The sequence below is a fragment of the Exophiala aquamarina genome (genome assembly GCF_000709125.1).
Source record: "Exophiala aquamarina CBS 119918 chromosome Unknown aczIA-supercont1.5, whole genome shotgun sequence".
Lineage (NCBI taxonomy): Eukaryota > Fungi > Ascomycota > Eurotiomycetes > Chaetothyriales > Herpotrichiellaceae > Exophiala > Exophiala aquamarina.
This window is the reverse complement of record NW_013550583.1, coordinates 741325-763410: the sequence shown is the minus strand read 5'-3', so window position 1 is coordinate 763410 and position 22086 is coordinate 741325. Positions and strand designations below refer to the sequence as shown.

At 49.3% G+C, this 22086-nt stretch overlaps 12 protein-coding genes across 12 annotated transcripts; 7 read left to right on the top strand and 5 right to left on the bottom strand.

Annotated features, from left to right (window-relative positions):
- Positions 1-10: 10 nt before the first annotated feature.
- Positions 11-1210, top strand: A1O9_06941 (uncharacterized protein; the record flags this gene model as incomplete). The annotated part of the gene is made up of 4 exons (XM_013403887.1): positions 11-332; positions 387-447; positions 514-927; positions 1006-1210. The coding sequence occupies 4 exons, from the start codon at positions 11-13 to the stop codon at positions 1208-1210; spliced, it is 1002 nt and encodes a 333-aa protein (XP_013259341.1).
- A 956-nt stretch (positions 1211-2166) lies between these two features.
- Positions 2167-3583, top strand: A1O9_06940 (gluconolactonase; the record flags this gene model as incomplete). Its single annotated transcript, XM_013403886.1, has 6 exons — positions 2167-2339; positions 2391-2584; positions 2637-2744; positions 2818-3027; positions 3119-3215; positions 3277-3583. The coding sequence occupies 6 exons, from the start codon at positions 2167-2169 to the stop codon at positions 3581-3583; spliced, it is 1089 nt and encodes a 362-aa protein (XP_013259340.1).
- Positions 3584-4328: 745 nt separating this feature from the next.
- Positions 4329-4988, top strand: A1O9_06939 (uncharacterized protein; the record flags this gene model as incomplete). The annotated part of the gene is made up of 1 exon (XM_013403885.1): positions 4329-4988. Exon 1 carries the CDS (start codon positions 4428-4430, stop codon positions 4986-4988), a length of 561 nt encoding a protein of 186 aa, XP_013259339.1. The 5' UTR covers positions 4329-4427.
- Positions 4989-5870: 882 nt separating this feature from the next.
- A1O9_06938 (uncharacterized protein) lies at positions 5871-6439 on the top strand (the record flags this gene model as incomplete). Its single annotated transcript, XM_013403884.1, has 2 exons — positions 5871-6008; positions 6089-6439. 2 exons carry the CDS (start codon positions 5871-5873, stop codon positions 6437-6439), a joined length of 489 nt encoding a protein of 162 aa, XP_013259338.1.
- Positions 6440-6468: 29 nt separating this feature from the next.
- A1O9_06937 (uncharacterized protein) lies at positions 6469-6892 on the top strand (the record flags this gene model as incomplete). The annotated part of the gene is made up of 2 exons (XM_013403883.1): positions 6469-6664; positions 6723-6892. The coding sequence occupies exons 1-2, from the start codon at positions 6643-6645 to the stop codon at positions 6890-6892; spliced, it is 192 nt and encodes a 63-aa protein (XP_013259337.1). The 5' UTR covers positions 6469-6642.
- A 224-nt stretch (positions 6893-7116) lies between these two features.
- A1O9_06936 (uncharacterized protein) lies at positions 7117-7749 on the top strand (the record flags this gene model as incomplete). The annotated part of the gene is made up of 1 exon (XM_013403882.1): positions 7117-7749. One exon carries the CDS (start codon positions 7117-7119, stop codon positions 7747-7749), a length of 633 nt encoding a protein of 210 aa, XP_013259336.1.
- Positions 7750-9581: 1832 nt separating this feature from the next.
- A1O9_06935 (uncharacterized protein) lies at positions 9582-10433 on the bottom strand (the record flags this gene model as incomplete). Its single annotated transcript, XM_013403881.1, has 2 exons — positions 9582-9789; positions 9868-10433. The coding sequence occupies 2 exons, from the start codon at positions 10431-10433 to the stop codon at positions 9582-9584; spliced, it is 774 nt and encodes a 257-aa protein (XP_013259335.1).
- Positions 10434-11012: 579 nt separating this feature from the next.
- A1O9_06934 (uncharacterized protein) lies at positions 11013-12835 on the top strand (the record flags this gene model as incomplete). The annotated part of the gene is made up of 3 exons (XM_013403880.1): positions 11013-12190; positions 12254-12384; positions 12447-12835. The coding sequence occupies 3 exons, from the start codon at positions 11013-11015 to the stop codon at positions 12833-12835; spliced, it is 1698 nt and encodes a 565-aa protein (XP_013259334.1).
- A 428-nt stretch (positions 12836-13263) lies between these two features.
- A1O9_06933 (uncharacterized protein) lies at positions 13264-13913 on the bottom strand (the record flags this gene model as incomplete). The annotated part of the gene is made up of 3 exons (XM_013403879.1): positions 13264-13382; positions 13451-13598; positions 13698-13913. 3 exons carry the CDS (start codon positions 13911-13913, stop codon positions 13264-13266), a joined length of 483 nt encoding a protein of 160 aa, XP_013259333.1.
- Positions 13914-15192: 1279 nt separating this feature from the next.
- On the bottom strand, positions 15193-17813 carry A1O9_06932 (uncharacterized protein; the record flags this gene model as incomplete). Its single annotated transcript, XM_013403878.1, has 4 exons — positions 15193-16252; positions 16371-16697; positions 16759-16879; positions 16943-17813. The coding sequence occupies 4 exons, from the start codon at positions 17811-17813 to the stop codon at positions 15193-15195; spliced, it is 2379 nt and encodes a 792-aa protein (XP_013259332.1).
- A 1302-nt stretch (positions 17814-19115) lies between these two features.
- A1O9_06931 (uncharacterized protein) lies at positions 19116-19927 on the bottom strand (the record flags this gene model as incomplete). Its single annotated transcript, XM_013403877.1, has 2 exons — positions 19116-19308; positions 19359-19927. The coding sequence occupies 2 exons, from the start codon at positions 19925-19927 to the stop codon at positions 19116-19118; spliced, it is 762 nt and encodes a 253-aa protein (XP_013259331.1).
- A 493-nt stretch (positions 19928-20420) lies between these two features.
- Positions 20421-21649, bottom strand: A1O9_06930 (uncharacterized protein; the record flags this gene model as incomplete). Its single annotated transcript, XM_013403876.1, has 5 exons — positions 20421-20626; positions 20715-20882; positions 20946-21114; positions 21157-21321; positions 21377-21649. The coding sequence occupies 5 exons, from the start codon at positions 21647-21649 to the stop codon at positions 20421-20423; spliced, it is 981 nt and encodes a 326-aa protein (XP_013259330.1).
- Between the last annotated feature and the right edge of the window lie 437 nt (positions 21650-22086).

Here is a 22086-nt window from a genome sequence, read left to right as displayed (position 1 = left end):
AGCAACAGTCATGAACTGTCCCGAGAAGGCGTACTGCGCCCCGGGTGGCCAGATCTATTATTATACTGGCGATTTGACCAACTGCACCATCTCAGCTTGCCCCATCGAGACGACCGTGTACGGGTACAGACCGTCGATAGCCGCTAGCTCGGTGCTCATCGCGCTATACACGGTTTGCCTGCTGGTGCAGTTTGTCTATGGCTGGCGGTACAAAGCCTGGTGGTTTGCTGTTAGTATGATCCTAGGCTGCATTTGCGAGGTTCTGGGTTATGCTGGCCGGATCATGATGTGGCAGAATCCCTGGGGGAGGCCTGGGTTCATCATGCAGATCGGTGAGTTGCAATGTTGGATATTCGTCCGTGGGACCTGGCTGATTGGCTTGAAAGTCCTGATCACGGTCGCGCCGGTTTTCTTTTCGGCCGCCGTCTATGTTCTCCTTGCTCAGATGTGAGTTTGGCCCAATCGTGGAGTTTCGGTGGGTGCTTTGGACCGTGCTGATGTGAGGGCACACAGCGTCCAGTATATCTCTGTTGAAGCGTCCCGATTCAAACCAACTCTCTTCTACATCGTCTTCATCCCCTGTGATGTCATTAGTTTGATCCTCCAGGCCGTCGGGGGAGCGATGTCTTCGACATCCAATGGAAAGTCTACGGCCGGCGTCAACATCGCACTTGCCGGTCTGAGCTTCCAGGTGGCAACACTTGTTCTGTTCGTGGGATGGACTGTCGACTATATCGCTCGCAGCCGCCACGTGTGGCGCTTTGCCCAGATACCCGGCAGATTTGTCGTCTTCGCCGTCTTTCTCACCCTCGCACTGCTGACAATCATGATCCGATGTTGTTACCGGGTGTACGAGCTCAACGAAGGCTATTCAAGAGAGAGTGAGGCACTGAGGGATCAACCGCTCTTCATCGGGCTTGAGTCAGTGTGGGTCTACCTCTCCGCCGTATACCCAAAGGGAAGCATGAATGCAGCGAGGTACACAGGCTAACCAGGTGTTCACAGGATGATCATTGTCGCTGCGTACGCTCTCATCCTCGCACACCCGGGTCCGGCGTTCAGACAGACCCTCAGTGTTCAGCAAACTGCCAAGTGGGAGATTGCGCCGCAAGAAATTAGTTTCGACACTGTGCCCCAGGGTTCACTAGACCCGAGGCAGCGGGACGCGCTGTTGAGGGACGGCGAGCCTACCGAACGGAAAGGCACGTAAGTGATGGCTCAAGCACGCACACCACCCAGCACTACTGCCTCGGACACATCGCTCGCACGACCTATGGCCAAGCCATGTTGAGGGTTATGAAGTTTGACACACGTGCTTCGAGGCTTGAAGGTGGTTGAGGTGGGGGGAAGGGTTGTGGCTTCGCCAGCAACAAGTCCAATCAATATCCACATGCCTTTACATTGGGCGTCGGGATGACCGAGTTCCGCTTTTGGATGGGCGAGCTCTCAACTCTGTTGGCTTGCTGCTTCTGCAAGACCAGGAACGAGACACGTTTACGCGGGCTTATTACTTATTACTGGACTGAGGCGTTCAAACAGTGAATTTGGGGAGCTAGCTAGTGGTCGGTGTAATGTCCGTGTCTTGCCGCGCTGTCGTCATTTTAATCCAGTGGCACGAGGGTTCAAGGTTACCATGTCGCCTTTTACCTCCGACCTCGGTGAAAAGAAGATTTCTTGTATCGAGGGACTAAAGTGAGATTCAGAGTTAACTTAACATCCAGGGGTTCCCCGCACTGTCTTGTGAGGATCGCCATGCCATCAGCAGCAAAAAGCTTCCCCCCAACCAATTGCCGTCGTGTTCAAAAGCCTGAGCCCAAGGACTGAGTTCAATGGCCGTCCAGGATTTTCATTGAGTAGTGACCTCATGTTAAGCGATGGGCGGCGGAGCAGGATCGGTCGCGAGAGCTCAAATACCCTGGCCGGCGCAACCTGGGTTCAATGGAACGTGCGACGCAAGGGACCGTCGAAAGCCAAGCGCAATGTTAGTGCTATCTCTGCTTTTCAGTGCATTACTCTCTGAGGTCTGCCCTCAGATAGTGCCAGAGCAAGCTCAATTCGTGGACCAGAGGGGCTTCAATGCCTTGGAGACAGTTCCACCGCCCTCGCAATCCAACCTCACCTCCGTAAGCTTGCGCTGCGCGCCATCGAGAGCTCCAGGGATCCCCGATGCCTAACACTGTCCAGATATTCTTGCCGCCCGGCTTGAGCGAGGAAAATGCTACTGCAAAGCCCTTCCACGTTTACGACGAGGCTTTCTATGATATCATTGGTACCAATCCTACTTTGACTGTCATTGCGAGCACCGGTGGGGATCCACTGTTTCACGAAGCTGTTGTTTGGTGCGTGCCCGACGTCCAGTGTAACAACGCGTCATGTTAACGATCGTGTAGGTATCCTCCAACGAACGAAGTATTCTTCGTCCAGAATGCAGGCGCCGCGGCTGCTGGAACCGGTCTCAACAAATCAAACGTCATCCTGAAGATCTCCTTGGACCAGGCGGCTGCTGTCTCAAGCGAGCGCAATGCTAGTGGCCGGGTCGATGTCACGGCTGTCAACGCAACTCCACCAGTCATCAACTCTAACGGTGAGACGTCCCGGGACCAGTCGATGAGATGACGGGCTGACATTCTTCCCAGGTGCCACAAATTACCGCGGACAGTTCGTCTTCACAGGCGAGGGCCAGGGCAACGACACGGCACCAGCTTTATACGTGATGAACCCGGTCGAGCCGTACAACACGACTGGTATGACTGGCAACCCATTTTCACCCACTGTGAGGAGGGCTGAGGCGCGAGGGCTGACAATATATACGGATAGTGCTTATCAACAATTATTTCGGCCGGCAGTTCAACTCCCTTAACGACGTTTCTATCAATCCTCGGAACGGAGATGTTTACTTCACTGATACCCTGTATGGGTACTTGCAAGACTTTCGCCCTTCGCCGGCTCTCCCAAATATGGTTTATCGCTTGAATCCATCCACAGGTGCCGTGACTGTGGTAGCTGACGGTTTCGGACTTCCCAATGGTGGGTTGCTCTGTGTGACCCCCACGAAACCTCTATCCTCGCCTTTGGCTTCTAGCTTATAAAAGGAATTTATTCTGACCCCAGGGATTAGGAATCACGTTCTCCCCGAACGGCTCTTATGCCTACGTCACCGACACCGGCGCCCAGTACGCGTTGTACGGCTATAATTTCACCGCGCCCGCTTCGATGTGAGTTCCTTGACCGGCTTGATTGCTTTATTCTGTCTTACAGCATGCTGACCCAAATTAGCTACCGCTTCACCGTTGAGAGCGATGGCACCTGGAGTGACCGTAAGATCTTCTCATACGTGTCACCGGGAATTCCGGATGGCATCCACTGCGACACGAATGGCAACGTCTACTCTGGGGTGGGTGATGGTGTGCACGTCTGGAATCCGTCGGGCACGCTGCTCGGTAAAATCTTCATTGGCGAGACCTCCGCGAATTTCAACTTCGCCGGTAAAGGCCGGATGGTCATCTGTGCTGAAACTCAACTTTATTATGCGACGTTGGCGGCTGAAGGGGCGGTCGTTGCCAGTGAGATGCCTCCTTCTTAGTGTGTAATGGTCAAGTGGTGGAGCCGGCATACATGAGGACGTTTTCGACCACGACTTAGAGTGTCCACAGAAGTACAATTAGATCTTGAAGTCCTTAAGGGACAAAATTCGAGAAGGAGTGCGCAGTGTGACCGTGTCAGTGAGAACGGAATGAGAAAGGCAGGGCCCTCCGAAAGGGTGCTGTGGAGCCGCTCCGTGGTGGAATCGACCACCCCGATCCATACTTGAGGATGGCCAAGAACAAAGAGACTACTGCACCAGGATGCCGGTGAAGTTTTAAAATTGAAATAATCGAATCATTCACATAAATGTTCTTTTCTTCGCCATGACATTTTTGAAAGGTTCACTCATCCATTGCATTTGACAGGTCGACAGAGCCAACTCGCAAGCTCAATCTCGAACCTTTACAACTGAGCCTGGACCTTCTGCACTACCATTTGCGGCTTCTGGCGTGGTGCCACTCAAAGATATCTTAAGATACCTACCGTTGAGATTTATATGCGACAAGATAGTGTCCACGTACTTCTCAGGCCCAGAACCAACTCGATGTCAGGGTTTTCAGATCTTACAGTACAAGAATACCGTACGCTGACCGCGAGCAACGGCATCCTCCATCAGCTAACGTTTTATGAACAGGTAAGCATGCTGCGACGCACACTCCGGATTCTGTTTAAGTGAATGTGCAGTACAACAGCCTCTGGCTTGAACCGTCATACAAAGGAGCTTGCACCACCCGAGTTAAGACTCCGAGGAAACGCCCGCCTCATTCATAGTTGCCAAATCGAAGCTAGTGTTTGCGCTTGCACAAGCGCTTGATGAACTCGGAAAATACGAAGAGTCTGACATGCCCTACTCGAGTGTGCTGAGTCCTGACAGCGACCTTCGCGGTACTTATCGATGCCTTCCACCGCGCTATCAGATTCAGGGAACTTACGACCCTCCATCCGAGTATGCGCTCGTCGGATCGCGTGTATGCTTGGGCGGCATATTCCATCAAGCCTTGTGTATCATACACTCGAAATTCCCCAAGAGCGCGGTACAAGACCCGCAGCATATTTACTCCTGGCTCAGTTGCCTGGACTCTGCAATGACCCTGCTCTCTTTCCAGGATTTTCAGGCTCAAAATTGTGTCGTCAACGGACAGCGGACGCCTCTCAATCGCTATCAACGTTCTCTCTCAATCCACAACTTTTTCCTCGCCGCGACCATCCTTTTCGCGGGGTTGTTTCTCATCAGGGACAAATCGAAAGTGAGATTTCCTCTCTGCGCCTCATTAAAACTTAGCAAGGCGGATATGTTGGTGGCGCTTGAGAAAAGCATAGCCACTTTCGAGCGGGACGATGCTGAGAGCCACGAGTCTAGCCGAGCAAGCAAGCTCCTGAGCGCTATGCTTCACGAGATTTAGAAATCAATCCCATCCGAACGTGAAGTCGCTCAATTAGTGCCAAGGAGCACCTCTGAGGTCTCTTCTCGCTCCGTGGAAATGAGCCTACGCACGCCGGTGGACGCTCACAATCCACCACAGATGCACCACAAGGATATCGGCGCCTGCGAGACAGCTGGTAGTAAACGCGATTTCATCCATCGTATCTCACGAACAAATGTGAGTCACCCTCTGACAGGTCCCACAGGTCTCAGAAGAGCTAATCTGAAGTCACTGTAGATCGAGAAAGACGCAACAGCCTTTGCCATAGAGGTGGGAAACCCAGCGGCCTTTGTGCGTAATTTTCTAGCATGATTGTAATTAAACGGACCGTTCTTGGGCTTTTTCAAGAAGTATAAATCTGAGCTATCCTATGCGGTGAAAGATGTATTCCGGCAGAGATCACCCGGATCAGATTGACGGCGACGAGTTGCCTGGCTACTGGACGACGAAAATGGCTGCTCGAGACTCACGCCTACCAAGGGTTGAAGGCGAGGATCAGCATGAGATGCTCTCCCTGAGCCTAACAGGTAAGACCACACGCAGAGCTAGTGACGGCGGACATGTTAGAACTGCAAAAGTTAATATCCGCGGACTTCACGCATTGGTCTCCCGGACGTAGTGAACTTGAGTGGGTCAGTTTCTCGGATATAAGAAGTCCTGCATCACCCTAGAATGTCCCACGACCCACTTGGAGAACCTCCAGTATTTTGTCCAGATGTTCTGCAGAGTTCCGCACTAGGATTACCTGCCTCAAATGGCCATATCGCGGGTGTGCAACTTGAATGTTCTCGTACGATGACTGTATGTCGCATTTCGGGGTCGGCACGTGGATGGCCACCGGTCGGCCTGCCGGGATTCATCATGGATTTCGGCGGCGCATCATCAACGCTGTTAGGCGCTTTTCGCGAAGACATTGGCCGATTCGACTTTCAAATTTGGTGCATTTTTGCTGAATGCTGGATTCGGGGAAGTGAGAGCACAGAGCACAGAGCACATTGTGTGAGGCACTGGGAGGTATAAACCCAACCCAGCTCCTCGCCCGTCAGCCGGTATATGTTCCTATAGTTTTCCATTCACAGGACGAGCGAACACTGGCTGAGACCGACGCTTCCAATATTCCAGACGGATCTATCGATACAAAAAACACCGTGGAGCACTACGAGGTCGCGAACACGGATGCTGGTATTGACCGAGAGGAGCTTGGTGACGATGTCAATCGGCCATCCCCATCTGCAGCAGCTGAGCTGGTCGCCTTCGACAGGAAGATACTTACGAAGCTGGACGATCTTATCGTCCCGCTCATGGCGACGCTGTACTTGCTAGTCTTTGTCGATAGGACCAACATTGGGAACGCCCGCGTTGCCGGCCTCCAGAGAGATCTGGGACTGACTGATCATCAATATAAGACACGTATTTTGACCGAGGATTAAATCTCTTGCAGGATTTATGGCTGAGTATCGTAGCTGTTACCGTGACTTACGTGCTATATATCGTAGCAGAGCTTCCCTCGAACCTTCTTCTCAAGAAATTGGGCGCCAAACTGCTGCTTCCTGAGCTCGGTTTCAGTTGGGGGTTGGTCACGACACTACAGTGTCTAGTGAGTAATTATCGAGGGCTCATTGCGGCTCGACTGATGCTGGGGCTCGCTGAAGGAGGTTCGTCCTAGATGAGATATTCTTTTATGGAGTCTATGAGAGCTGACGGCAGATACAGGAATGTTGCCTGGTATAAATCTTTACCTTAGCATGTTCTATCGTCGAGATGAGCTCCAACTGCGAATCGCCATGTTCTATTCCGCAGCATCGCTCAGCGGTGCCTTCTCTGGCCTCTTGGCCGCTGCCATTTCGAAATTGGATGGGATGGCAGGCCTCGCAGCCTGGTAATGGATACTTTGCCTCGAAGACCTCTTCACAGTTATATTTGCCGGACTCGCTTACTACGTGATGCCTAATGCCCACATCACGTGCTCACCCTCACCAAGGAGGAGTCGCTCCGTTGCACCGAGAGATTGAATCTAGAGGCTACCTTTTCAGACCCGGAGAAGCTGACTCTAGCTGTGATCCTATCGGTCTATAAATCTATACATATATGGGTCATGTTCGTCATCATGTTCTGTGGCGGCGTTATGCTCTTTGGGCTCGCGTTTTTCCTGCCTTCCATCGTGCAAGGACTGGGCTACGGCCCCATCAGAACTCAGTTGATGACAGTCCCATCATTCGCCGTGGCGTTTGTCGTCACTCTGATCCTCGCCTACTTCGCAGATCGATACCGCAAGAGGGGCGCGGCAGCCATATTGACCATGCTGATCGCCAGAGTTGGCGTCATTATGTTCTACAAAGGCCGCAACATCGCCGTCCGCTATACGGCGCTGTTCTTCATTGTTACGGGCGCATATGCCAACGGACCTTGTCTCTTAGCACGGGTCCCTAACAACACGGCCACGCACGTCAGACGGGCGACCGCCATTGCAACGGCGTTTATGTTCACCAACTCAGTGGGGCATTGTGAGCACTTTGATCTTCCCGACCAGCGATGCACCATACTATCCGTTCGCTTCTCGATTCATACTCTCCTTGGTCGTCATTTCGCTTGTGGAGATTATGACAGAGATGGCGATACTAAATTACTACAACAAGCGGAAGCAGGATCCAGAATATCGGGACAAGTTGTTGCACGACGTGCAGCATTTGAGCCTGGCAGATCAGAGGGCTCGGCTGGGAGACGCACATCCGAACTATAAGTATATCGTCTGAGCTCGCCCTGCGGATGTCTGAAATGGCAGAAGGTGCCAGGTGGCCAGATTTACGGGACAGATTCGTCTTCATCTGGGATTCCAGGCTCGAGAGCTGTTGATGCTATAGGTATCGTGCTACAGCACTGTGGAAACTACATAGTTATGTATCTGGCCTTCTTCGCGCCAGCCACAGGTAATCGTTTTGGGTCATTCATAGACGCTAAACTAGATTGGGAACTCAAAGTGTCCCGTTTAGACATCCAGCTACATAGTATGTATACACCTACTGTACACTATACTAACACACCACTACCACAATGTAATATAGTTACATAGGCGTTTATCACGTTCTAACACCGCTCTAGCAAACTTACATATAGTACAATTAATTAAGACTCCTATAACCTGCCTCCATAGCTCATTATATACATAGTAAGTAATGCTTGTTGGGACTCACAGTGCTGCCGGATCTAAGCCTTAATCATATTTCGTAGGGTCGTAAGGTCAGGCGCGTACAGAGGCTACTATATTTATGTACTTAAATACTTCTTTCCTATAGCTCTAATAAAGACTTAGCGTGTCCTAGTGCCTTTATTACTTTATAATCCGAACTATGAATGCTATCTAACTACTATGTGCCTATTATAACACCTTTAGACTAAAGCCTATAAAGCAATATCGCTACTAGCTCGAAGACCCGAGAGTTTCTGTAGATCTACCTATAACTAACTACTAAGTAGCCACCGAGGACGTAATAAATATTAAGATATAGTCTAAAGTTAGATCGATCTACAAGTTACTTAGTAAGATGCGATATATATATTCGCTAGGCGAGAGCTTTATAAGTAAAGAATATCCTTGGTTATTATTACAAGCTTAGTAGGTCTACTATAGCTTAGAGCTTATCGACGAGGGTAGCTTAATCTTTAATAGTAATTTTATTATCGCTACTAAGGATCTATGTACATATTCTTCGCCTTTTCTAGCCTCCTAACTAAAAGCGTTAACTTACCTTCCAAATTATCGAATAAACGAGATACAGGAGCTTAACGCTCTACGCCACGTATAGCTGTTGTTTAATGATGCGAGCTACTATGTACGATTCGAGATTCTCTATAAGTATTCACATAGGTATCTCTAAATGAGTGGTAAACATCGTGGATCCACCCCTTGGAACTGAAACCTGCCGCTCTGACAGCGGCAATCTTGCGTTTGAGGGTGTGTAATGAGTCCCATCCAAGCCAGAGGGTGGAAATTGCTAGCTTGTATTATTTTATGTCACCAGTGCAGGTAGGGTTTTAGATAATAATGATGGCATTCTTGGAGAACTCTAGCTATTGAAACCAAGGATTTACACCTAAATCTCATTAAAGGGCACAATGTAGTGGTTTATTAAGGCAATGAGATCCTGGATTTTCCGTCGACGAATTTTATCAATGGCTTCAGGAGTCGACTAGATAACATGAAGGGTTGCTGATGTCAGCGAGGAAAGGACGACCCTGGCCAACAAATACTACCAACAACCAAAGTAGTGTGCCCATGTCCTTGGAGGTGTTAAGTTTTGATCTTGACGTACGCCAACGGAAAGCATGCTAGTAGATCAAGATGAAAATCAAAGAATCAAAATGGCTCGATCAACACGTTCTGATACTGTAATTTCTGCCCAAGAAAACCGTAGGCAAAGCCAAGGTCCTCTACATCCTGACACTCGCTTCTGAATGATTCTACATAGAACAAGTGCTCATCGACAACACTCCTATCGTCACAAAATTCTAGTCTACGCCCACTTCTAAGTGGCAATGAAGTTCTGACCTCTTTCAAGGCACGTGCCTTGATGCTTAGGAACAGTTCCAGCCCCCGTCCACGGTATAAGTCGATCCCGTTACAAAGCTAGCTTCGTCGCATAGCAAGAATGCAATGACCGCTCCAATCTCTGCTGGCTTCCCACGACGGGGAAATGGCGTTGTGGGGTTTGGCCATTTGTCTGGATCGCTGCCAAACTTCTGCTCTAGCGCCACGGACAGCATGGGAGTGTCAACATGCCCACTGCGAGGAAAGGTCAGCGGCTACTCATTTGGAGTTTGTATCACATGTCTGTCGGTGGAATGTGAGGATTGACTTAACGGTGCCACACAGTTTACCCTAATGCCTCTTTCTGCAGCGTCAATGGCAGCTGCTTTTGTCAAGCCTTGGACTGCGTGCTTGCTGGCAATGTATGCCGAAGACCGAAGCACACCTCTCAAACTCAAGATGCTTGCAACGTTGACAATACTGGCACCCTCGACCAGAACACCTGGTTTCAGTTCCTCTGCGAGACAATAAAATACGCCCTTGGCGTTCACGTCCATGACAGTATCGTAGTCGCAACCGTCCATCTCCCAGATGTACTTACTACCCAGGCTTCCAGCGGTGCCGGCGATGTTGGCGCAGCCGTCGAGCCCCCCGAATTCTTTGACCGCTGTTTCAACCAGATTTCGGACTTGGGAGCGTTCTCTGACATCAACGGTCTGAAGTATCACTTTGCCTTTCCCTGCCGCTCTTATCTCGTCTGAGACTTTGTTCAATGCTTCTTCATTGAAGTCTCCAACCACTAAATTGGCGCCCTTTGACAACAGCAGTTTGGCGGTGTCAAGTCCGATACCTGATGCCCCTCCCGTGAGGAGGATGGACTTTCCCTGCAAAGTAGCCATTGGACCAAGTTTTGTTGTACACTTCGTTTGCAACAACACCTTGTGTCGATAAACGCAAAGGACACCCCGCTGAAATTGGCAGGTATAGTCGGTAAGGTCACATTTTGTAAACAGAGCCCCGTCGTCGTCTGGGCAGGCCATGGTCTCGGAACTTTGCACTTCTGATGATCTTGCACAAAACTAAGGCATCTCGAACAACCGAGTTACTGGTCGGGTTCCGAGGTTCCTGTCAGACAGCCTTTGGGTGTCAAACAGGAACCAAATGGACCGTCTGACAGGGACATCGGAACCCTAGTTGTCGGGATTTCGGAAGGTGGCGGCTAGGATCCGCTAAAACGTATCCTAAGTATATCCGGCCCTTATGATCGAGCTGGGGATCTGGGATGGCTTCAAGATAGCCTACTTGGTTGCTACTCTTTTTGCTCCCCACCATTGCGGGGTGTGGGATTGCATAATCTACCATTTTATACATACTTCGCGAGCGAGATAACCACAGTAACAGGTACTTAATCGACTTATGAACCACTTCTACTGTTTGCTACCTGGCATTCTTTAAAATTCTATTGCATTCACCTCAAAATGGCTGGAGAAAACCAAGGTCAAACTCAACTTCACCTGGATGCTGTTGTTGTCGGCGCTGGCTTCAGTGGCATCGCTTCTCTGTATAGATTCCGCAAAGCCGGCTTCAAAGTAAAGGCTTTCGAAGCTGGCTCATACTTTGGTGGGGTGTGGTACTGGAATCGTTACCCTGGGGCTCGTGTCGATTCGGAGTTTCCATTATATCAATTAAATATACCGGAGATACATGGTACCTTCAAGTACAAGTACAAATATCCTTCCCAGGATGAGTTGTCAGGGTACTTTGCCCATCTTGACAACGTCTTGAATCTGAGCAAGGATGTCTACTTCAATACCGAGGTCACGAGTGCTGAATATGATTCTACCATAGATAGATGGATTTTGTCGGCAGGTAACTATGTTGTTACCTGTAAATATCTTGCTTTAGCCTCTGGTGCTCTCCACAGAACAAATAAACCAAGCTTTCCCGGCTTGGAAAACTATGGAGGGAAGGTGTACCACACAGCAGCATGGCCTGAGGAGCTTGATGTCAAAGGCAAAAGAGTTGCTGTTATTGGGGCTGGGGCCACCGGTGTACAGGTTGTGCAGGAGTTGGCCAAGAAAGTTGACCACCTCACCGTCTGCATTAGAACCCCGAGCTACTGCCTCCCACTAGGCCAGAAAGAGTTGAGTTCAGAGGAGCAAGACGAGCAGAGCCGCACAATTCAAGAGCTTCTACAGAAGTGTCGTGACACAGTGGCGGGATATTATCCTCAGAAAGCCACCGAGGGAAGCGTCTTTGATCGCACGTCGGAAGAAAGAGAGGCTCTTTGGGAATCACTCTGGGCCCTGGGTGGATTTAACTTCCTTCAAGTCAACTATAGCGACATGTTGATCGACCCCAAGGCAAACCGAGAGGTATACAATTTCTGGACAAAGAAAACACGCCCTCGCTTGACCGACCCCGTCAAAAGAGACATCGTTGCGCCCCTCAACCCTCCATACCCTTTCGGCACCAGAAGGACCCCATTGGATCGGGACTATTACGAGTGCTTAGATCAGCCGAACGTGGATCTTGTCGATCTTCGAGCTACTCCAATTGTTGAATTCACGAACACTGGAATGACGACTGCGGTCGGGAGAAAATGCGAGTTCGATGTTTTAATTCTCGCAACCGGATTTGATAGCTTTACTGGCTCGTGAGTCAAATCTTCCTGGGTACAAATGAAGTCTTCAATGGATCTTAGTACTAACAAGGTCAGGCTAACAACTATGAATCTCAAAACCAAGGACGGAGTACACATCAGAGATTTGTGGAAATGTGGCGTACAAACGTACCTCGGGGTTTTCGTCCACGGACTGCCCAACGCTTTTCTCCTCTATTCTCCCCAGGGTAGGTCTCTCTACAGCTCACCGCCGAATGTACTAAACGAGGCCTCTAACCTTGCTCTGTAGCTCCAACGGCACTTGCTAATGGACCGACATTGATTGAATGCCAAGCAGATCTTATGATGGAAGCCATTCAAAAGCTCGAAGCGATGAATGGAAGGGCCATAGAAGCACGGGCCGAAGCACAAACAGAGTGGAGCGAGTTATGCGAAAAGATGGTGGAGGGCACTCTGTTCCCGTTGGCAGGCTCCTGGTGGACAGGAGCTAATGTCCCTGGCAAAAAGACTCAGATGTTCAACTTTATAGGTGGGCTCAATAATTACGAGCAAATATGCCGGGACGCAGTCAAATCCTCCAAAGGGTTCGACTTCACGACGGGTAAATCATCCCAGTCGACACTGCAACACGAGAAATTGGGTGCGGTGGCTTCAATCAGTGATCCAGTTGCGGCATGATATGTCATATAGCTGTCAAATAGACTTTGTTGAGTGCATAGTTATCAATATCTGAGATATCAATCTGTGAATTACCAGTCAAGGCTCATCGAATTGAGTGTTTGATGGTATCACGAATGTACCTCAATCATCTTCAAGCATCTTCAGGTACCTTGCACTACTTCTCTTAGCAAGCTATCCTACTTGTGAGATAAACCACTTTGTTTATGCTGTCTTGACATCCTGACGTACACCGCTAAGCACGAATTTTTCTGCACTCCGAGTGACAAAACACCTTATCTCGCCACTGATAAATCAAGAACAAGGGTAGTTGTCTCTCAAACGACATTCATTTTCCGCTATCGGAGCCTGGATTATATACTCAGGGCGACTTCTCGACGATCTTCTGCTGTATGGATACTGTGCTGAAGCTGCGTAAAATGGAGACCTCATAAGTCACTCCTTGAGACCCCATCTTTGCCACCGAGTGAAGGAATGGCATCGCCATATATCACGCTCTCATAGCCAACCATTACAGATGCCTGACCGATAAAACGCCTAGAATCGCCTGCAGCATATCAGTCAAGCCCTACTACTTCAAGCAGCTCGTTGGGCGCATGGAGAAGGTCTGCGTACTTGCCAATACTGATTTGAACTCAGGACTGTCTGTAAACGATTTCCAGTCATTCAAGTCCTTCACATACATTTCGGTGCATCCATCGTATGGCAGACACGTCAAACCGAGGGAACTCGCCTCTGTCTTGATCTCGGTCGTTTGGTGATACTGTAGGACAGGATAGTCAGCAATAGAGAACCATACGTAATGATTCCATCATGGCGACCCGACCAAAATTGTACAAGGAAATAGTGTGGAACTACAGACCTGGACATAGCGCAGAATAGAAACATCGCGAAATGCTTTTGTAGCCACAGTCAGATCTGCATGGACCATCTCCCAGTGTTTGTGAAAATCTTCATCACTGATATCAGGTTTTTTGTTCAAAAAGAACATGATTTTGTAATATGGCTGTCGATTCCCCCCTGCCTTCTCGGACAGCATCTCAAAAGTGGGATTTTTGGGCGATTTATCCAGCCCCATTGTACTAGACATTGACTTCTCACCAAGCTAGTCAAAATGATGAAATTGGAAAAGCTACGCCTGGGTCATATTTGGCGATATACTTGGTATCATGTAAGGCGAAATTCGGGTGGCTGACGAGTTCAGGTCTGGGCTGCTACGCAGGTATTCCTGAAAGGACAAAACCGGCCGGACTCTATGCGGACGCAATTTTCGGGAACTGCCATCTCAATGCCGACCGTCGGAAATCGAGAGCCTGGGGTAAAACTGTCACAATATAGTCTGCGAATGACGTGAAAGTTCAAGTACCTAGTAGTATCTCTTAGTTCTACGCCGTCCTTCTGGTATGTAACTTGTTCTTTTCTCCAACGTGCTCAAAGAACATGGCGCCTTACAGCTTTCTCACAACGGATATTTCAGATATCTCCAAGCCGCTGTGGGTGAAAATCTCGGCGGCTAAGCGAGACTGGGGATCCAAGTGTAATGAATGGTAAGCATGCTACTGCTTTTTACCGGGCTCCGTCGTCCCCTTTCCAGAAGGATGGCGCTTGTGTTGGGTACCTACAATAATGAGATGCCCTACAACAACGAGATGCTTGCTGTAATTGCTTAACCGTCGATGCCGCCTGAAGACCTGAAGGGAAAGTGAGGAACACTAGATTATGATGGGGTTCGGCATTGTAGTCCCCCAATAAAATAATATCCGAGAAAGCTTTGCTGCTATGCAGCAGAGAGGCGGCAGTAGAAGACCTAGGTCAGTCAATCCCAACGGCAGAGTAATCATCGTCATATTCGTCCTACTCCTTGGTCTGGAAGCCGGAAGAGTATGCAGTTCCAGGCATCTCGGCAAAGGATGAATGTTGCCTCGTACGCACGTTCTTTCTCACTACTAGTTAAGTTTACTTTCCCGCTGGAAAATGTACTCTTCGATACAAGGAGGTTTTGAAATATCTCGTACATTGTTCAGGAACAGCTCTACACGGCGTGCAACGTACATGGTCGGAACTCGGTCTTGTAGTAGGCACGTGGAAGGTCACCAGTGGAATTGTTATACGATCAAGATTCCTTATTTGGCATATATGAAGCAACTACCACAGTATAAAATTTTATAATCTGCCTATAAAGATCAATTCGTACTTCTCTAAGTTTCTTCAAATTGGATTACACGCCAAAAGCACTGTCCTCTATTCGACAGCTTCAAAAGCTAAGTTTGCCCGATACTGATAGGTATACACTCGCCCAAGTCCAGCAAACAAAAACAACTTCCGTCAGAATAGGAATGTCTCATGCTAGAATGATACTATGGGAATTTGTTGGAGAAGTTCCATCCTTCTGGAGCCGGTGGTTTGTAGCGGGACCTAGGCTGCTGCCCTTCAAAGGATGAGAATACCCCGCTGGAAGTCTGTCCTGGCCATCCTCCTGTAATTTCCCCATCCGCTACATATCTTGGTGAGGTTGCTATACTGTCCCTGTCATGCGAAGGTGGCGGCGCCATGTGTACTTTAGCGACTGTATTATTCATATTGTTACTGGCAATCGGACCAGGCTGGGGGCTGAAGTGGTCCAAAGAGTCAATGCCAGTGAGACCTGGTGGAACAATATTAAAGTCCTCCATACTGTCAAATTCTGGTTGGAGGAACAGCGGATCGAGGACGCCGAACTCATCGTTATCGTTGAACCACTTATTAAACACGCACTGGGACGAGTTGTCGCCCGAAGCGAGTATGGCATCAAGACCAAAACCGGTAGCTGGAGCCCCAGATGCAGATCTCAAATATTTGCTTGGGTGGTTGTTGTGTTCTTCGAAGCTGTAGTTATTTAGCCCGTCCATTTCACTAGACTTCGTTCCCATTCCAATATCAATATCATTTTGGGCCGAAGACCAGGGTCTTTTCATCGGGTCTTTCAGAGTCGTAGAAGCTGAACTCTGGGCTTTTGCATGGGCTCTTGGAGTCGATCCAAGGTCCGATTCTCTCACAGCTGGGGCTTGAGACCAATCTGGGTCTTCGAAAATACTGTCCAAAACACTAGTCATTCGCTCTGCCGCGCGGTATGCCGAACTCATTCCCCTCATTGCATCTGCCATCCATTTGAGGTGTCGAAGGGGAATAGCTCTCTCTCTAGGGTCTGTTATATTCGCGATACCGGCAATGAGTGCGGTGGCAGCAGTCCCTGCATGATCGAGGCCGGTTATGAACATCTGGCTGCCTTGGAAACGGGCATGATGGTACTTGAAAATTTTCGCCACCCGGATGGCGTTAGTCAAGCAAACCTTGCGCGACAGCAACGGTAATTGATTGGCTTCAGGATACGACGAATAATCATCTATACTGGTACCGGAGAGGGTATTTGTCCCAGCGCTGTGGAATTGAGCAAACGGGCGATGAAGAAGGATGAGAATGCAGTAAAATTGTTGGCTAAGCACTTGAGTCAGAGCTAGGCTTTCATTATGAAGACGAAGGATAGATGAGCACTTACTGGAGAAGGAAAAAGCTTGCAGGAGCTGTGGAAATATTGTGTGTTTTCCATCTCAGGTGTTGGGGAAGGTGAGAGTACCACTGATTGAGCTCCCGGTCGAGAGCTGCCATACTGAGGTAGGCTTTCAAATCTAAGCGGTTGGCACCAACTTCCTGAATCTCGCTTATCTTGCCAGCAAGAGTCATGAGTTCAAGGAGAGAGCAGTATATTTTACCCTCAAGAGTATCAAGCTCTTTGCTTAGAACGTCAAGGCTTTTGGAAAGTTGGTCCAAGACTATATCGGATGCTTTAAGCATAGTCGGGCGCCCTAAAAAAAGAGCCCAGTAACTGGCATGCGATTAGCACATACACAACTGTAGCTCGGACTGTAGGAGACGGATTTGCTTACCGATCATATATGATGCAGGCCCATAAGACCATGTATCGTACCTTGATAGTAAGTTCTGGTAGATCTATCTTGGTACAATCTAGGTTCAACCCAAGATCAATTGCAAGCCTGCATGCAAAGCCTAGAGGGATCAATTTTTAGAACGAACGCGGCAATCTGATGGAGTGTTGATGCAATAACTTACCAACATACATCCAGCCCGTGTTGTCTCTACCCACAGCGCACTCCAAGTCACCTAGTATCAAAAGTGCCTGGACGCTTGGCAGACCACCCGGTATCTGAAGCTCATATTCTAGAAGGCGTTTAGCTTCTAGTTGTAGCCGACTTTCTCTACCTACGCCTAGGAGGAGGCCGTTGATATCTGGCCGTGTTGAATCGGCGAAGCGGATCCCCATCGCGAGAATACAGATATGTAACAATGCGCTATAGTGAACGTGTCGTCCTTCTCTCTGATCTGCAAGGAAGGCCTCGCTGTGGACCACGAACAGAACACTGTTGTAGTATGTCCAGTACAAGTCCATCAAATATTCCTTTGTTGCTGGGCTGATGTCCTCGAGAATTGATAATCCGTGTCTTTCCTGTCCACGAGAGTCTAGTATATATGGCACGTGTTTCGCTCCAGAGTAAATGTGAAAATTCGTCGTGGGCCCGAAGTAACGCAGTCGGCCAGAGTTCTCATCATAACTCCAATGACCATGCGTAGATAAGATGTTGTTGAGGATACTCTGGCTAGAGGTTGTGGACTGCGGACTGGCGCCTGAGAACACTGACTGAGTTGACGGTGGCTTCAGGCCTGTTGCGGTGTCTACTAGTCCCTTGTCAGGACGGTCAGGACGGTCGTGGATATCATGGGCCTGGGGTTTCTCTTTAGCTGGGTTCAGGACCTCAATCATATCATTTTCTAATGGGGCCGAGATGGTGCTTCCATTTCGGGGCCGAATACATTCTTCAGGTCTTGCGGCATCTTGCTCGTCATTGCTCTCACCAGGAAGTTGAAGGCCTTGCTTTAACAAGAAGTCTTCTAATTTCCTCATGCGCTCAGATAGTGACTCCATATGGGCTTTTACAACCGGCCTAGTCGAGCAGTCAATGAACCTTGGGACCTAATCGGGATATCTAGCGAATACTGTCCACCTTCTTCTTTTGTCATCTTGGATGATGCATTCACTAGAGTTGGCCCGGCAATAGTCACACGCTGTTTGACCTTTTTGAATAATGCACTGGGCGTTTGTCTCAGTTACGTTTTCTAAGCTCAAGGATTGTTTGAGGAAGGTACCCGGCTTCTTCTGGTTCTGCACGCGGCACACGCCACCGAGGTGCGGCAACGATGTCGTGCGACACCAGCAACCCTCTTTGTGGGATTCTCGATGTTCTCAGCCTGTGCAGGCGGCGCAGAGACTGAATTCTCTGCTTCCATTGTGCACGATAGCAGAGCACCGATTGTGTGGCGTGACGTACAAGCGTGGACGTGATAGACGAAAGATTCACACGGCTAAGGGGAGATGGATTTTTCACAACTCCGTAAACTACGGCCAGTGGCAACCTGCTTAAGGGGCTGTGTCGGCTGAAGTTTGTGCCCACCCCCGCATGGGGACGAGCTCGAACACGACGGCAAGGCGGGGGCAATGTGGAGCAAACAAGAAAGTTTTCGTGGTGGCTTACGCAGTACGAGGTCTAAGTACTGGTGCGTAACTAGTCTCGGTACAAACGGGTTCCGAGCCCGAAATCCTGCTCGCTTGCTCTCGAAATGTATCGTCAAGTAGCTGGCTGGAAGCCAAGGTTGATCTGAAGCAACTGCGTGTCAAATCCCAACCATTATCGGTCCAGCGACTGACCTATTTCCCCAACCCGGTGATCGCGATGGCACAATTTGTCCTCTTGTAAATAGTCTGACTCTTTCCAACCCTGTTTGTCAGAGCCGAAAGCAGTCGTTAAGGAGAAATCACAGAGGCATACTGAACTCGAATGGTATATACGGAGTATGCAGTTGCATAACTTAAAGCTGAAAATCGCCTATCTTTTTCCGATTCATGATTCGGAGATCCCTCCCAAATCTCGGCTAAACCAGGCTATGATTTTCCGGAGACAGGGCTCAAACAGGTTTCACACGTCTCAATCTACGCTGTGCGGCTTCTGCTCTCCTCACGAATGTACACAGTCAGGGGTAAGTCCATTCATTTGTTCTATTCCTGTGAAATTGAGTATTTGGCCAGCCAGAGAAATGCATGGGTGGTCGGCAGCCAGAATCAGTGAGGGTCCTTGATTCCGTCCAGGCATTACTTTTGATGTAGAATTGTGAGTCAAAGAGCTTAGCGGCGACCTAGAAATTTGAAATGAAGAGTCATGTAGGTGGACGATCAGGCGCTCCACCCGCCATCAACAGTGTATATTGCGCCGCTGGTAAACTTGCTTTCGTCACTTAGAAGAAATGATAGAGTATAGCCAACTTCTTCGGGTTTGCCATATCGGGCGATGGGCGTAAAAATGTCCTGTGCCTTTGAATCGTCGGTCTCCAGTGACTGAGCGAGCATTGGCGTCTGAATTATGCCACTATTAACATGTTAGTCTCGGTGGGGAGAATTGATGATACTTTTGCATACGGGGCGATTCCATTCACTCGAATTTGTCGAGCACCAGCTTCCATGGCCGCTGCCTTGATCAATCCCGTAGCAGCGTGCTTGCTGCTACAGTAAACCGATGATCTTGGTAGCCCTCGCAACCCACACAAACTTGTGACGCTGGCTATGCTCGATCCGTCTTTCATCACTCCAGGCACCAATTGCTCGGCCAGACAGTGAAAGAGGCCTTTTGCGTTAACGTCATGTATAAAATCATAATCCTCGGTGCTGATCTCCCAGATATGGCTAACATTTTGGACTTTTCCAGCGACGCCAGCTACATTGGCGGCTCCGTCGAGCGGGCCCCATTTCTCGGTTGTCTTTTTGATCCAGTCCTTTACCTGTGCTCGGTCTCGAATATCGACGACGGTTGTCGAGATTGATGTGCTGACTTGTGCCCGGATGATGTCGGCCACTTGGTTCAGAGCGGTCTTATTGACATCTGCAAGGGCCAGGAACGCCCCCCGCGAAGCTAAGATCTTCGCAGTCGCGGCACCAATTCCTGAACCTGCACCAGTAAGTGTAATCACTTTTCCTGCTAAAGAAGCCATCGAGCTCTCCGGTCGTGTGCAGTGTGGTCAAAGTCAGAATATTCTTGAAGAGGTAGAGATGATCTGGCTGTGGCTAAGAGCGTGTGTAAAAAAGCATGGTCATGCAGAAGAATGCCCCACCCAGACCTAATTGCCTAGACACCCACGAACAATGCCGGGCCTGGTTCTCCTATTGCAATGCCGTCTCTGGAGCAGTGCCATTTCTGCCTGGCTAGTTCACGAGGTAGGCTAAATTACCCAATCGCCATTTTCTTAGCACTCTGCTCTCGATCAATTAGAGGATGAGGGGCATCGTTGTTGCCCTACACGGCACCACGACGTTCATGTCGCGGCTTGTCAGGTTCAAGTGCACACTGAATCAACGTTGACAGCAATTATGGGATGAAATTGGATGCTTTCACAGCTTAATCATATCCCACCGTAGTAGGATCCTGATCGCGTTCTGTCGCTTCTATTTAGCCCTCAGCCTTTCGCTTCTGGAAACTGGGTACAGTCAGAAAATCGCGATTGCATTTGGAGGGCTTCCAACACCGCCAACCACATTCAACGGCTGACTGGTGACAAAGAATGTCCACCTTGAATGCTGCGCGCATTTCTTTGACAATTCCTCGAGATCGAATAGCTCGCCGATCGGCATCCCAAACCCCGATAGAAGTGTCTCATGCATGCGGAAAAATTCTTGCCCAGCAGATTCGCCAACTTCTCCATCGCTTCCACCTACGCTGATGGTCAACGCCCGTGCGTAAAAGGGTTGCGTGTGAACATTGTGTTCCGATGTGTGACTTACACCAAGCCTCAAAACCTGGACAGTCTCCGGCTACAGCTGCAAAGCGAGAGTCCCAGAGCCATTCCAGAGCGTCCAGTGACCCTTCCATTCCCGGATAACGCGTCGCAGGGCTTTTCATGACTACCTCCAGTTCTTCATCTGCTGTATTCAGATATCGTTTGATGTAGCCTGATCAAGCACAAGGCCTATTAGAAACCATCAGCATTGGAATCATGGCAAGTCTGGGCAAACCTGTTCTGAGAAAGAGAATATCTCCACGCCGGAACTCGACATTTGTCTCCTTAGCGATATCTATGATCGTTGAAAGTGGGATTTTGTGGAAGGTCAAGGGATCATAATCGATTCCTCGTGCCTGCGCAAACGAGTAATAGTCGATCAGGACCCCTCTGCCGACTATCCCCTTTTTGGTCCATTCTTATAAATAATCAGCGGGCGTCTAAACACATGAATTTGGATATATTTTGCCATGTATCCCTAAACGTGTAGATTTTCCTGATCTGACTTCCGTTTGTGTAACACCATTGTAAAATCTGCCATCAGGAAAACACCAATGTCGAAAGCCGTCCCATTGAGATCCGGTTTGTGTGTTGAACCTCAACTCATCATCCTATGACAAAGCATCCAATTAGTATATTTCTCAGCAACTCAGCGACTTGACTAACATTGATGCAATCCGCGAGACTGATCATCTTGTGCTCTAGTTTGATCCTGTACCAAGGCGGTATCCGCATCTGGTTCAGTTCCCAGCTAAGGCCCACGGTTTCCCCTGCCCGAATCTCGCGAGCGGCGTCTAGTACGACATTAGGGGTCAAATGATTCAGACATCCAAGCTGATCATCATGGTCCCAGACGCCCCAAGCGGAATGTGGCGGGTGAGACTCATGTAGAGGAAGGTCCGAGAATAGAGGAAGGCGTGAAGGTTCGACAGGACTCATGACGTGACTGTTTTTCTCGCTTTGAAAAACAAGTGTCTTATATTTCTTGGATAAAAACTTGGAGAGTTGAGCCTGAGTAGGTGCGGGAACCAGTCGCTGCTTGCAAATATCATGTCATGCCACCCCCATTCTGCGACTAGGTGCAGGCAGGAGCAAAATACCTGGGAGGGGAAGTTCAGGTTGTTGGCTGGGCCCGGCAAAGTCGGCTGGATAGGCACCGCTGTATATCGTCCCCGGGCACAATCTCGCCACTTCTTGACCCTTTAGCGTGTAAGCATCCGGCAAGGCTCTTGCTTTCTATCTCTAAGTCGAAGACCCATCGTTAACTTAAACAGGCCCATTCTGTCTCACCAGCTTTATGACCTCTTCTTGATCACTTAGATCTTCCCTTCTTGTTCATCGAGCTATATAGGAAAGGTATTTTGGTTACGTCAACT